This window comes from Oncorhynchus masou, unplaced genomic scaffold (assembly GCF_036934945.1).
Source record: "Oncorhynchus masou masou isolate Uvic2021 unplaced genomic scaffold, UVic_Omas_1.1 unplaced_scaffold_587, whole genome shotgun sequence".
Lineage (NCBI taxonomy): Eukaryota > Metazoa > Chordata > Actinopteri > Salmoniformes > Salmonidae > Oncorhynchus > Oncorhynchus masou.
In genome coordinates, this window is record NW_027012291.1 from 183076 (window position 1) to 197500 (window position 14425).

The 14425-nt window shown below is 46.0% G+C and overlaps 1 protein-coding gene across 1 annotated transcript in view; it reads left to right on the forward strand.

Moving 5' to 3' along the window:
• The window catches only part of LOC135536273 (voltage-dependent T-type calcium channel subunit alpha-1I-like), a 197887-nt gene that overhangs the window by 150527 nt on the left and 32935 nt on the right, over window positions 1–14425 (forward strand). Inside the window, exons 22-26 of the mRNA XM_064962633.1 lie at window positions 3021–3199; window positions 5768–5894; window positions 7510–7635; window positions 8106–8195; window positions 12785–12977. Coding sequence (XP_064818705.1) covers window positions 3021–3199; window positions 5768–5894; window positions 7510–7635; window positions 8106–8195; window positions 12785–12977 — 715 coding nt within the window. The remainder of the gene's footprint in view (window positions 1–3020; window positions 3200–5767; window positions 5895–7509; window positions 7636–8105; window positions 8196–12784; window positions 12978–14425) is intronic.

Sequence of the window (14425 nt, forward strand, 5' to 3'; positions counted from 1 at the left end):
AGTGCTGTATATCTCCAGGTCTGTTATCATGTCTCGACACAGTACTGTATATTTCCAGGTCTGTTATCATGTCTAGACATAGTGCTGTATATCTCCAGGTCTGTTATCATGTCTAGACATAGTGCTGTATATCTCCAGGTCTGTTATCATGTCTAGACATAGTGCTGTATATCTCCAGGTCTGTTATCATGTCTAGACATAGTGCTGGTATATCTCATAGTGCAGGTCTGTTATCATGTCTAGACATAGTGCTGTATATCTCCAGGTCTGTTATCATGTCTCTCCACATAGTGGTCTCATGTCTCGACATATCTCTCAGGTCTGTTATCATGTCTAGACATAGTGCTGTATATCTCCAGGTCTGTTATCATGTCTAGACATAGTGCTGTATATCTCCAGGTCTGTTATGTCTAGACATAGTGCTGTATATCTCCAGGTCTGTTATCATGTCTAGACATAGTGCTGTATATCTCCAGGTCTGTTATCATGTCTAGACATAGTGCTGTATATCTCCAGGTCTGTTATCATGTCTAGACATAGTGCTGTATATCTCCAGGTCTGTTATCATGTCTAGACATAGTGCTGTATATCTCCAGGTCTGTTATCATGTCTAGACATAGTGCTGTATATCTCCAGGTCTGTTATCATGTCTAGACATAGTGCTGTATATCTCCAGGTCTGTTATCATGTCTAGACATAGTGCTGTATATCTCCAGGTCTGTTATCATGTCTCGACATAGTGCTGTATATCTCCAGGTCTGTTATCATGTCTAGACATAGTGCTGTATATCTCCAGGTCTGTTATCATGTCTAGACATAGTGCTGTATATCTCCAGGTCTGTTATCATGTCTAGACATAGTGCTGTATATCTCCAGGTCTGTTATCATGTCTAGACATAGTGCTGTATATCTCCAGGTCTGTTATCATGTCTAGACATAGTGCTGTATATCTCCAGGTCTGTTATCATGTCTAGACATAGTGCTGTATATCTCCAGGTCTGTTATCATGTCTAGACATAGTGCTGTATATCTCCAGGTCTGTTATCATGTCTAGACATAGTGCTGTATATCTCCAGGTCTGTTATCATGTCTAGACATAGTGCTGTATATCTCCAGGTCTGTTATCATGTCTAGACATAGTGCTGTATATCTCCAGGTCTGTTATCATGTCTAGACATAGTGCTGTATATCTCCAGGTCTGAATAGTGAATTATTGATGTAAACACTGTCATATGAAATCAGCAGAATGCACAGATTTCATTATAGAACACAATGATTGAGTTAAACATTCCAGCCGTCATCACACATATTGATTCCTATGGCTGACAGTGAGAATTTGTTAATAGCCAGACTGTGTTCTGTTCTGTAGAGCTGCTCTGTCACCAGTGTGAGAGTGTCTGCATGTGTTGTCTTGCTGTTTCTGTAGGCCTACAGATCAATCCTTCCATTAGTCATCATTGAGCTTCCAGTCCTCCCCGGCGTAGGAGCTGAACACTGTTTTCATTCCGTCTCCCTCAGGTCATAGAATTATACCCGCTCAGGTCACCGTGGTAACAGTTGGCATGACGCCTGGGGTTTGTTGCCATTTCTCCGCCCCCCAGGGCTGTCACTCAGAGGTTTAGTCGTGGTGCTGCCTGTTTGGTGTCAAAAGTGTCAGGAAGTGTGTCTGTGTGTCTGTGTGTCTGTGTGTCTGTGTGTCTGTGTGTCTGTGTGTTTGTGTGTTTGTGTGTTTGTGTGTGCACCACCCCACTGGACAAAATACATTTTACCCTTCCACTCCCTCTCCCCCTCTCTCTCTCTCCCTCTCTCTCTCCCTCTCTCTCTCTCCCTCTCTCTCTCTCCCTCTCCCTCTCTCTCTCTCTCCCTCTCTCTCTCCCTCTCTCTCTCTCCCTCACTCTCTCCCTCTCTCTCTCCCTCTCTCAATTTCCATCACTCTCTCCCCCCCTCTCTCTCTCTCTCTCTCTCTCTCTCTCTCCCTCTCTCTCCCTCTCTCTCTCCCTCACTCTCTCTCTCTCTCCCTCACTCGCTCTCTCTCTCCCTCTCTCTCCCTCTCTTTCCCTCTCTCTCTCTCTCCCTCTCTCCCTCCCTCTCTCTCCCTCACTCTCTCCCTCACTCTCTCCCTCTCTCTCTCCCTCTCTCTTTCCATCACTCTCTCCCCCTCTCTCTCTTTCTCCCTCTCTCTCTTTCCATCACTCTCTCCAGCTTTCTCAATACCTCTGCCTCTCTTGTTGAACTTGTCAAGACTCTCCCTCCCTATGCTCCCTCTTTCTCTCTCACCCCCTCTCTCTCCCTCTCTCTCTCTCCCTCTCTTCCCTTCTCCCTCTCCCTCCACTCTCTACCTTTGTCGCGCAACCTTGTTTGGTGTTTCCTCTCTCCCTCTCTTCCCTCCCTCTCTCCCTCTCTTCCCTCCCTCTCTCCCTCTCTTCCCTCCCTCCCTCCCTCCCTCCCTCCCTCCCTCCCTCCCTCCCTTCCCTCCCTCCCTCCCTCCCTCCCTCCCTCTCTTTTCTATGTCTGTAGTGGAAGCCATGGGAATCTGACATATATTTCCACTTTCAACCACACAACCACCCTCCCTTTCTGGGAAGACGAAAAACGTTGTTTCTGCGAAGGTAGTCACCAAGTGCAAAATGACGGGCGATGTGAACACCTTCCCTAAAACGTCTTTAACAACGTCATCCTCTCCTCCTCTCCCTCCACCTCTGCCCCCTTCCACTCTCTCTTTCCTGTATGTGTTCCTTCTCCTCCGTCTCTCCTCTTCCTTTCATCCTTCCTACTCCTCTTCCCCTCCCTCTCCTCCTCTCTCTCCCCCCTCCCATCTCTCCCTCCCCAGGTGGTGTCTAAGGGTGAGAAGGAGTACCTGATTCTACCACTGTCTCTTTATTGAGGCAAAATATACTTACTATGACTGTGAAATATGGTTGTCTCACCAAGCTATCTTAAAATTAATTCACAAACTGTAAGTCTCTCTCATTGTTCTCCTCCTTCCCTTCCTCCCTCTCCCACCTTCCTCCTTCTCCCAGGTGGTCTCTAAGGGTCTGTACCTGGGTGAGAAGGCCTATCTGAAAAGCAGCTGGAATGTTCTGGATGGTTTCCTGGTCTTTGTGTCGTTGATTGACATTGTTGTGTCCATGGCGGGCGGGGCTAAGATCCTGGGGGTGCTGAGAGTGCTCAGGCTGCTCAGGACATTACGCCCTCTCAGGTAGGGAGGACTACCTGGAAATAACTGTGGAAATTCTATTTGGATGCTGCCTGAGGAAACCCTGTTTGGTAGAAATGCATTGACATAACAGGCTGATCTGTTCCAAACTGTATATATTAAGGTAGATAATGTTGTTAATCGTTCACTAACATCTCACTCACTAAGGGACTGATGTTGGAAAACGGTGTGATGTAAAGCATTATGGTGCAATGCAACTGTCTGTCAATGATGTCAATGTATTTCAGTTGACCTTTCACCTGTCTCCTCACTCCATAAATACAGGACTGATACTTACTTATATTAGTTAGACTCTTTACTCTTGCTGGAGTATAGGCCACCAACAACAGATGTCCATTGTATCTGGTCTGGAAATGAACATCATCTAAAGCATTATGCTTTATGTTGTATATCCTAACATCCTAACCCTTTGTAACCCTGGAGCTTCGTAACCATGGAGCTTCGTAACCCTGGAGGTTCGTAACCCTGGAGGTTCGTAACCCTGGAGCTTCCTAACCCTGGAGCTTTGTAACCCTGGAGCTTTGTAACCCTGGAGCTTTGTAACCCTGGAGCTTCGTAACCATGGAGCTTCGTAACCCTGGAGCTTCGTAACCCTGGAGGTTCGTAACCCTGGAGGTTCGTAACCATGGAGCTTCGTAACCCTGGAGCTTCGTAACCCTGGAGCTTCGTAACCCTGGAGCTTTGTAACCATGGAGCTTTGTTACCCTGGAGTATCGTAACCATGGAGCTTTGTAACCCAGGAGCTTTGTAACCCTGGAGCTTCGTAACTCTGGAGCTTTGTAACTCTGGAGCTTTGTAACCCTGGAGCTTCGTAACCATGGAGCTTTGTAACCCTGGAGCTTCGTAACCATGGAGCTTTGTAACCCTGGAGGTTTGTAACCCTGGAGGTTCGTAACCCTGGAGCTTCCTAACCCTGGAGCTTTGTAACCCTGGAGCTTTGTAACCCTGGAGCTTCGTAACCATGGAGCTTCGTAACCCTGGAACTTCGTAACCCTGGAGGTTCGTAACCCTGGAGGTTCGTAACCCTGGAGCTTCCTAACCATGGAGCTTCGTAACCCTGGAGCTTCGTAACCCTGGAGCTTCGTAACCCTGGAGCTTCGTAACCCTGGAGCTTCGTAACCCTGGAGCTTCGTAACCATGGAGCTTTGTTACCCTGGAGTATCGTAACCATGGAGCTTTGTAACCCAGGAGCTTTGTAACCCTGGAGCTTCGTAACCATGGAGCTTTGTAACCCTGGAGCTTCGTAACCCTGGAGCTTCGTAACCCTGGAGCTTTGTAACCATGGAGCTTTGTAACCCTGGAGCTTCGTAACCATGGAGCTTTGTAACCCTGGAGGTTTGTAACCCTGGAGGTTCGTAACCCTGGAGCTTCCTAACCCTGGAGCTTCCTAACCCTGGAGCTTTGTAACCCTGGAGCTTCGTAACCCTGGAGCTTCGTAACCATGGAGCTTCGTAACCCTGGAACTTCGTAACCCTGGAGCTTCGTAACCCTGGAGCTTTGTAACCATGGAGCTTTGTTACCCTGGAGTATCGTAACCATGGAGCTTTGTAACCCAGGAGCTTTGTAACCCTGGAGCTTCGTAACCCTGGAGCTTTCTAACTCTGGAGCTTTGTAACCCTGGAGCTTCGTAACCATGGAGCTTTGTAACCCTGGAGCTTCGTAACCCTGGAGCTTCGTAACCCTGGAGCTTTGTAACCATGGAGCTTTGTAACCCTGGAGCTTCGTAACCATGGAGCTTTGTAACCCTGGAGCTTTGTAACCCTGGAGGTTTGTAACCCTGGAGGTTCGTAACCCTGGAGCTTCCTAACCCTGGAGTTTCCTAACCCTGGAGCTTTGTAACCCTGGAGCTTCGTAACCCTGGAGCTTCGTAACCATGGAGCTTCGTAACCCTGGAACTTCGTAACCCTGGAGGTTCGTAACCCTGGAGCTTCGTAACCATGGAGCTTCGTAACCCTGGAGCTTCGTAACCCTGGAGCTTCGTAACCCTGGAGCTTTTTAACCATGGAGCTTTGTTACCCTGGAGTATCGTAACCATGGAGCTTTGTAACCCAGGAGCTTTGTAACCCTGGAGCTTCGTAACCCTGGAGCTTTCTAACTCTGGAGCTTTGTAACCCTGGAGCTTCGTAACCATGGAGCTTTGTAACCCTGGAGCTTCGTAACCCTGGAGCTTCGTAACCCTGGAGCTTTGTAACCATGGAGCTTTGTAACCCTGGAGCTTCGTAACCATGGAGCTTTGTAACCCTGGAGCTTCGTAACCCTGGAGCTTCGTAACCCTGGAGCTTTGTAACCCTGGAGCTTCGTAACCATGGAGCTTCGTAACCCTAACACGCTTGACGGACCTGAATTATTATTTAACTAGGGGAAGGTTTGTTTGGGCTGGGTTGGGGGGGGGAAATCCTGAACACCTTGTGTTCTGTCCGTGACCAGGGTTCCTGCACACTGGAATATAAGTGCTAACAGCAGTCACTCTACACACTATTACACATCACAGCAGAATCATAGATGATGACCAGATTGATGAGAAGTCCTTTTTGTCCCTCTCTCTGTCAGGGTGATCAGTAGAGCTCCAGGCCTGAAGCTCGTGGTAGAGACTCTCATCACGTCTCTGAAGCCTATAGGAAACATCGTCCTCATCTGCTGCGCTTTCTTTATCATCTTCGGCATCCTCGGTGTGCAGGTAGGACTACGGCATTATCTTCCCGGGGTGACGTTTCCCCTATGTACAGATCTAGGATCAGATTACCTTTCCTCAAGTCACAGCCTTTACTATTAGTGGGGGGAAATGCCAAGCTCAGTATCTATAGGGGCAACTTCACCCTCATCATTATAATAAACTACACAACATCCTCATGTTCTTCTATGTCCATACAATAACACTTTATTCATCCTTTCAAACAGCAGTTAGTTATTGTATAAGTCCAGTTTTATTGTAACTCATAACAGCAGTTAGTTATTGTATAAGTCCAGTTTTATTGTAACTCATAACAGCAGTTAGTTATTGTATAAGTCCAGTTTTATTGTAACTCATAACAGTAGGTAGTTATTGTATAAGTCCAGTTTTACTGTAACTCATAACAGCAGTTAGTTATTGTATAAGTCCAGTTTTATTGTAACTCATAACAGCAGTTAGTTATTGTATAAGTCCAGTTTTACTGTAACTCATAACAGCAGTTAGTTATTGTATAAGTCCAGTTTTACTGTAACTCATAACAGCAGTTAGTTATTGTATAAGTCCAGGATATTATACTTCATAACAGAAATGTGCTGTGTTGTCCATTTCTCCTCACATCTGACTGTGTTTATGATGTTTTGTGAAGGTGAAGAAGCATTTGATTTGATTGAACTTTTTGTCTGTTGATTTCTTATTGAACTTATTCTCTTTTATCTTCACTCTTCATTATTCTCTCTTTCTCTTCTTCCTGTTTCTATCCTCTCAGTCCATCTGAGGTGTTATTATGCTGTTTCTCTGATGTGTCTTTTCTCTGATAAGACGAGTCTGGTTGAACTGTGATAACATGTCCCTCAGGAAGAGAATCCATACTGTCTGTCTGTCTGTCTGTCTGTCTGTCTGTCTGTCTGTCTGTCTGTCTGTCTGTCTGCTTGAGCGTCTGTCTGTCTGTCTGTCTGTCTGTCTGCCTGCTTGAGCGTCTGTCTGTCTCTGTCTGTCTGCCTGCTTGAGCGTCTGTCTGTCTCTGTCTGTCTGTCTGTCTGCTTGAGCGTCTGTCTGTCTGTCTGTCTGTCTGTCTGTCTGTCTGTCTGTCTGTCTGTCTGTCTGTCTGTCTGTCTGTCCTAGGCTTTCTACAAACAGTGTTAAGTACACTGTTCACATACTCCCTAATTATCTCATCACTTAAAAATCTCTTATGTTATTGACTGATCTCCTCGAGATGTGTTGTTGTCGTCAAAATGAATCAACCGAGTTGAAGAAGAAGACTAACTGTTTTTGATGGAACCATGAAGGACCATAAAGATGTGAATGTGAAATGTGAATGTAACTGTAATGTGTTGTCCCATGCTGAGTAGATCTCAGAGGAGAAGAGACCTAAAGAAGTGGAGTAGCCGACCACAAGGGATTGTTTTCCTTCATCCTCAACGGGTCATTTATGCGCATGTCTTTCACTGTGCGTGTTTTTAACATTGTTTCATGTCTTGTATTGTTCCCTCAGTTGTTCAAAGGGAAGCTTTACTCCCAATGTCTTATGAAGTGTCATGTGGCCTTATAATGCACCTATAACCCATATCAAGGCTATACATAAGCAGACTAACTGTACTACACTGTTGTCCCCTCTCAGCTGTTCAAGGGGAAGTTTTACTACTGCCTGGGTCTAGAGGTGAAGAACATCACCAACAAGTCTGACTGTCTCCAGGCTAACTACAGATGGGTTCACCACAAATACAACTTTGATAACCTGGGACAGGTAGGAGGGGCTGGGCGGTGTGTGTGTGAATGGATATGGACAGAGAGTTAGACAGGTAGGAGGGGCAGGGCGGTGTGTGTGAATGGATATGGCCAGAGAGAGTTAGACAGGTAGGAGGGGCAGGGAGGTGTGTGTGAATGGATATGGACAGAGAGAGTTAGACAGGTAGGAGGGGCAGGGAGGTGTGTGTGAATGGATATGGCCAGAGAGAGTTAGACAGGTAGGAGGGGCAGGGAGGTGTGTGTGAATGGATATGGCCAGAGAGACAGTTAGACAGGTAGGGGAAGGCTTGTGAAGTATACATTGAATAGTGTTTGTGGAATGTTATAGAAACATTTTAAAAAGTGTGTGAGAGAGAGAGAGAGAGAGAGAGAGTCCTTATCATGAGACACCGAGTCTCTCGAGGTGTTGGGTTCATAACTCACCGACTGTCTGTCTGGTAATAAACAGAATGTGTCTGTCTCCTCCAGGCTCTGATGTCTCTGTTTGTGCTGGCATCTAAAGACGGCTGGGTCAACATCATGTACCATGGTCTGGATGCTGTGGGCATAGACCAGCAGGTACTGTACAACACACACAGGGCTGTTGCAGTGGCCATATTACCGCCACACCAGCAGTCATGAGTCATGACCGCAGTCAAATTCTTCAAGGTAATCTCCTCTTCTGCACTCTGGATATGCGTTGGTAGTACCCAGCTCACTGACCACCATCAGGTCCTAACGGCCTGGTACTCAGGGCTCTGTTGTCCCTCTGACCACCATCAGGTCCTAACGGCCTGGTACTCAGGGCTCTGTTGTCCCTCTGACCACCATCAGGTCCTAACGGCCAGGTACTCAGGGCTCTGTTGTCCCTCTAACTACCATCAGGTCCAAACGGCCTGGTACTCAGGGCTCTGTTGTCCCTCTAACCACCATCAGGTCCTAACGGCCTGGTACTCAGGGCTCTGTTATCCCTCTAACCACCATCAGGTCCTAACGGCCTGGTACTCAGGGCTCTGTTGTCCCTCTAACCACCATCAGGTCCTAACGGCCTGGTACTCAGGGCTCTGTTGTCCCTCTGACCACCATCAGGTCCTAACGGCCTGGTACTCAGGGCTCTGTTGTCCCTCTAACCACCATCAGGTCCTAACGGCCTGGTACTCAGGGCTCTGTTGTCCCTCTGACCACCATCAGGTCCTAACGGCCTGGTACTCAGGGCTCTGTTATCCCTCTGGCCACCATCAGGTCCTAACGGCCTGGTACTCAGGGCTCTGTTGTCCCTCTAACCACCATCAGGTCCTAACGGCCTGGTACTCAGGGCTCTGTTGTCCCTCTAACCACCATCAGGTCCTAACGGCCTGGTACTCAGGGCTCTGTTGTCCCCTTTAACCACTCTGACAACAAGGCAAATGCGATCAAAAATCACATCAAACACTTATCATCAAAACAGTATGGTTATTTTTAAATCCACCCCACTGTGATTGATCCATGTGACTAAAAGAAGTTCACCAACAGGTTGGAACTGAGTGGAAAACATGTTCATTGTGGATGTTGTTTCATTGCCAAACACAATGAAATGGACAGCGCTTTCTAAGGGGATGATTAGTTCAAAACAACCATACGCATATTAGAGCTGATGAATACACACATATTAGAGCTGATGAATACACACATATTAGAGCTGATGAATACACGCATATTAGAGCTGATGAATACACACATATTAGAGCTGATGAATACACACATATTAGAGCTGATGAATACACACATATTAGAGCTGATGAATACACACATATTAGAGCTGATGAATACACACATATTAGAGCTGATGAATACACGCATATTTGAGCTGATGAATACACACATATTAGAGCTGATGAATACACACATATTAGAGCTGATGAATACACACATATTAGAGCTGATGAGTACACACAGGCCTACAGTTGAAATCGGAAGTTTACATACACCTTAGCCAACTACATTTAATCACAGTTTTTCACATTTCCTGACATTTAATCCAATAAAAAGTTCCTGTTTTAGGTCAGTTAGGATCACCACTATTTTAAGAATGTGAAATGTCAGAATAATACTAGAGAGAATTATTTATTTCAGCTTTTATTTCTTTCATCAAATTCCCAGTGGGTCAGAAGTTTACATGCACTATATTAGTATTTGGTAGCATTGCCTTTAAATTGTTTAACTTGGGTCAAATGTTTCAGGTAACCTTCCACAAGCTTCCAACAATAAGTTGGGGGAATTTTGGCCCATTCCTCCTGACAGAGCTGGTGTAACCGAGTCAGGTTTCTAGGCCTCCTTGCTCGCACACGCTTCAGTTCTGCCCACACATGTTCTATAGGATTGAGGTCAGGGCTTTGTGATGGCCACTCCAATACCTTGACTTTGTTGTCCTTAAGCCATTTTGCCACAACTTTGTTAGTATTTGTAAGTCGCTCTGGATAAGAGCGTCTGCTAAATGACTTAAATGTAAATGTAAATGTATGCTTGGGGTCATTGTCCATTTGAAAGACCAGTTAGCAACCAAGCTTTAACTTCCTGACTGATATCTTGAGATGTTGCTTCAATATATCCACATAATTTACTTTCCTCATGATGCCATCTATTTTGTCCACCAGTCCCTCCTGCAGCAAAGCACCCCCATAACATGATGCTGCCACCCCCGTGCTTCACGGTTGGGATTGTATTTTTCGGCTTGCAAGCCTCCCCCTTTTTCCTCAAAACATAATGACGGTCATTATGGCCAAACAGTTCTATTTTTGTTTCATCAGACCAGAGGACATTTCTCCAAAAAGTACGATCTTTGTCCCGATGTGCAGTTGCAAACCGTAGTCTGGCTTTTTTTATGGCGGTTTTGGAGCAGTGGCTTCTTCCTTGCTGAGTGGCCTTTCAGGTTATGTCAATATAGGACTCGTTTTACTGTGGATATAGATACTTTTGTACCTGTTTCCTCCAGCATCTTCACAAGGTCCTTTGCTGCTGTTCTGGGATTGAATTGCACTTTTCGCACCAAAGTACGTTCATCTCTAGGAGACAGAACACATCTCCTTCCTGAGCGTTATGGCGGCTGCATGGTCCCACAGTGTTTATACTTGCATACTATTGTTTGTACAGATGAACGTGGTACCTTTAGGCGTTTGAGAATTGCTCCCAAGGATGAACCAGACTTGTGGAGGTCTACAATTGATTTTCTGAGGTCTTGGCTGATTTCTTTTGATTTTCCCATGATGTCAGGCAAAGAGGCACTGAGGTTGAAGGTAGGTTTTGAAATACATCCACAGGTACACCTCCAATTGACTCAAATTATGTCAGTTAGCCTATCAGAAGCTTCTAAAGCCATGACATAATTTTCTGTAATTTTCCAAGCTGTTTAAAGGCACGTTACACTTATTGTTAATGAAACTTCTGACCCACTGGAATTGTGATACAGTGAATTTTAAGTGAAAAATTCTATCTGTAAATAATGTTTGGCAAAATTACTTGTGTCATGCACACAGTTGATGTTCCAACCGACTTGCCAAAACTATAGTTTGTCAACAAGAAATGTGTGGAGTGGTTGAAAAACGAGTCTTAATGACTCCAACCTAAGTCTATGTAAACGTCCGACTTCAACCGTAGATATGAGTCCAAGCCTGAAAGAATAAAACTGAATTAAAATAATGATTGTGTCGTTTAACAATACATAACCTACCGCATATTACAAAAACATTTAAGATATCTTTGGTACATAATTGGTATAGTCTAAATTAAACAAATTCAGTTAGCCTGCAATTATAGTGAGTTTGTATTTGATTTTGAACAGCCTAGTAGTAGGGCATTTTTTATATTTTGATAATTACCTTTAGCCACACATAATATCTTACTTGTATGAGGCTTGTATGAGGCTAGTATGAGGCTAGTATGAGGCTAGTATGTGTGGAGGCCTGAACAAGCTAAACGTGTTTATGTTAAATAACATTCAATTACTGTGAGGCCGAAAGTCTTCTGCTTGACAATAACTGGCTGACAAAATTGCATGACCGCCACAGCCCTACACACACACACACACACACACTACACACACTACACAAACACACACACACACACACACACAGAGTTGGGTCAATGTCATATACCACGGACTGGACGCTGTGGACATAGACAGGTATACATTAAAACACGTATGCACACTTCCACACAGAAACGGGCACACATACACACACGCGTACACACACTCACTCACTCACACACACACTCACTCACACACAAACACACATACACATTCGCTGTAAAACAATTGAGTGGAAAAGTGGCTGCAAACAAGTTTTCCTGCTGAAAATAAAGTGTTGGATGAGTCAGCAGATTTCTTTGACTCTCCTATTGTCCCTTATTGAAAACCAGAACATGCCTTCCTCCTTGCTTCTTCTTTTCTCTTGCCCTTTGACCTCTCTTTCTTATCCATTTTTGCTTTTCAATCTCTCCCCCTCACCTGTTCTCCTCACTTCTCCCCCATATTCCCCACATGCCCATTTTCTCTCTCTCTCTCTCTCTCTCTCTCTCTCTCTCTCTCTCTCTCTCTCTCTCTCTCTCTCTCTCTCTCACCACTCCCCTCTTCCCCTCCTTCCCCTTCTCCCTTTCAGCCTATGGATGCTGATATTCCTCCTTCCTGAATGAACTAACATCTCTTTCCTCCTCCCCCCTCTCTCTCCCTCTTCCTCTCTCTCTTTCTCCCCTCCCCCTCTCTCTCCCTCTTCCTCTCTCTCTTTCTCCCCTCCCCCTCTCTCCCCATCCCCCTCTCTATCCTTATCCCTCTCTCTCCCCCACTCTCTCTTCCCTTCCTCCCCCTCTCTCCACCTCCCCCCTCTCTCTACCCTCCCTCTCTCTATGTCCCTCCCTCTCCCCCTCTCCCTCTCTCTCTATCTCCCCTCCCTCTCTCTCTACCCTCCCCCTCTCTATCTCCCTCTCTCCCCCCCCCCCCTTTCTATCTCCCTCTGTCTCCCCCTCTCTCTCTATCTTCCTCCCTCTCTCCCTCCCTCCCTCCCTCTCTCTCTCCTCTCCTCTCTCCCCTCCCTCTCTCTCTCCTCCCTCTCTCTCTCCCTCCCTCTCTCTCTCCTCCCTCTCTCTCTCCCTCCCTCTCTCTCCTCCCCCTCTCTCTCCCTCCCTCTCTCCTCCAGCCGTCTATTAACAACAATCCGTGGATGCTCCTGTACTTCATTTCCTTCCTCCTCATCGTCAGTTTCTTCGTTCTCAACATGTTCGTGGGCGTGGTGGTGGAGAACTTCCACAAGTGCAGACAGAACCAGGAAGTGGAGGAGGCCAAAAGAAGGGAGGAGAAACGACAGAGACGCATGGAGAAGAAGAGGAGGAGTAAGTGAGGGATGGATGGGGATGGAGGGAGGGAGAGAGAGAGGGAAGGAATGGAGGGAGGAATGGAGATGGAGGGAGGGGGGAGGAAAGGAAGGAATGGAGGGATGGAGGGGGAGGGATGGGGAAGGAGGGAGAGAGAGAAAGATGAGGAATGGAGGGGGGATGGGGAAGGAGGGAGAGAGAGAGAGAGAGAGAGAGAAAGAGGAGGAATGGAGGGGGGATGGGGAAGGAGGGAGAGAGAGAGAGAGAGAGAGAGAGAGAGAGAGAGAGAGAGAGAGAGAGAGAGAGAGAGAGAGAGAGAGAGAGAAAGAGGAGGAATGGAGGGGGGAGGGATGGGGAAGGAAAGAGAGGGAGGAGGGATGGAGGGTGAAGATAGATAGGGTTACATAGAGGACAAGTAAAGTTGTGTCAATTTTTATCAAATCACATTTTATTCGTCACGTGCTGAGTATAACAGGTGTAGACTTTACTGTGAAATGCTGACTTACTAGTCCTTTCCCAACAGTGCAGAGTTAAAGTGTCCAATGAATGAGTGTGAAAGTGTCCAATGGATGAGTGTGAAAGTGTCCAATGGATGAGTGTGAACGTGTCCAATGGATGAGTGTGCATAGAGGCCATGCAACAACAAGAAAAAGGGGTCTATGCATTTAGTGTGGGTAGTAGTTTGATGAAGGCAGTCTGATGGCTGTTGTATGTACAGGATACACATGGTATACACCTTCCTACTGAATGCCAACTGCCAGGTTCCTTCTCAATAATGCCGCAACAATAAGACATAATAACAGATCAGGCTCAGTAGAATAGAATAGACATTGTAACAAGTGAACATACACTCTGAGAAGAAAAGGTTCCTGGAGGATCCTTTGGCGGTTCTTCAAATTGAAACTGTGGGGGAACCCCTATAAGTTCTTCAAAGAACCCTTTAAATGGAACCTTTTGAAGAACCTTTTGAAGGACCTTTTCTGGTTCATTTTTTATCTACCCCCCCTCCCCTGTTATTACACCTAATAATATGCATAACAATAACAACATTAATATGAGGAAAACTCCCAGCAGAGCCTCAAGTCCAATGGGTATTTCCTCTGGTAGAAACAGGTCAAATAACATGAAATTCATTGAACCAATTATGAGAAGTAGAAAAATAAGAATATGAAAGTGTGATTAAAAGTTGGGAGGATTGGGTCAAACTGAAAGTTGGGGAGGATTGGGTCAAACTGAAAGTTGGGAGGATTGGGTCAAACTGAAAGTTGGGAAGGATTGGGTCAAACTGAAAGTTGGGGAGGATTGGGTCAAACTGAACGTTGGGGAGAATTGGGTCAAACTGAAAGTTGGGGAGGATTGGGTCAAACTGAAAGTTGGGGAGGATTGGGTCAAACTGAAAGTTGGGGAGGATGGGGTCAAACTGAAAGTTGGGGAGGATTGGGTCAAACTGAAAGTTGGGGAGGATT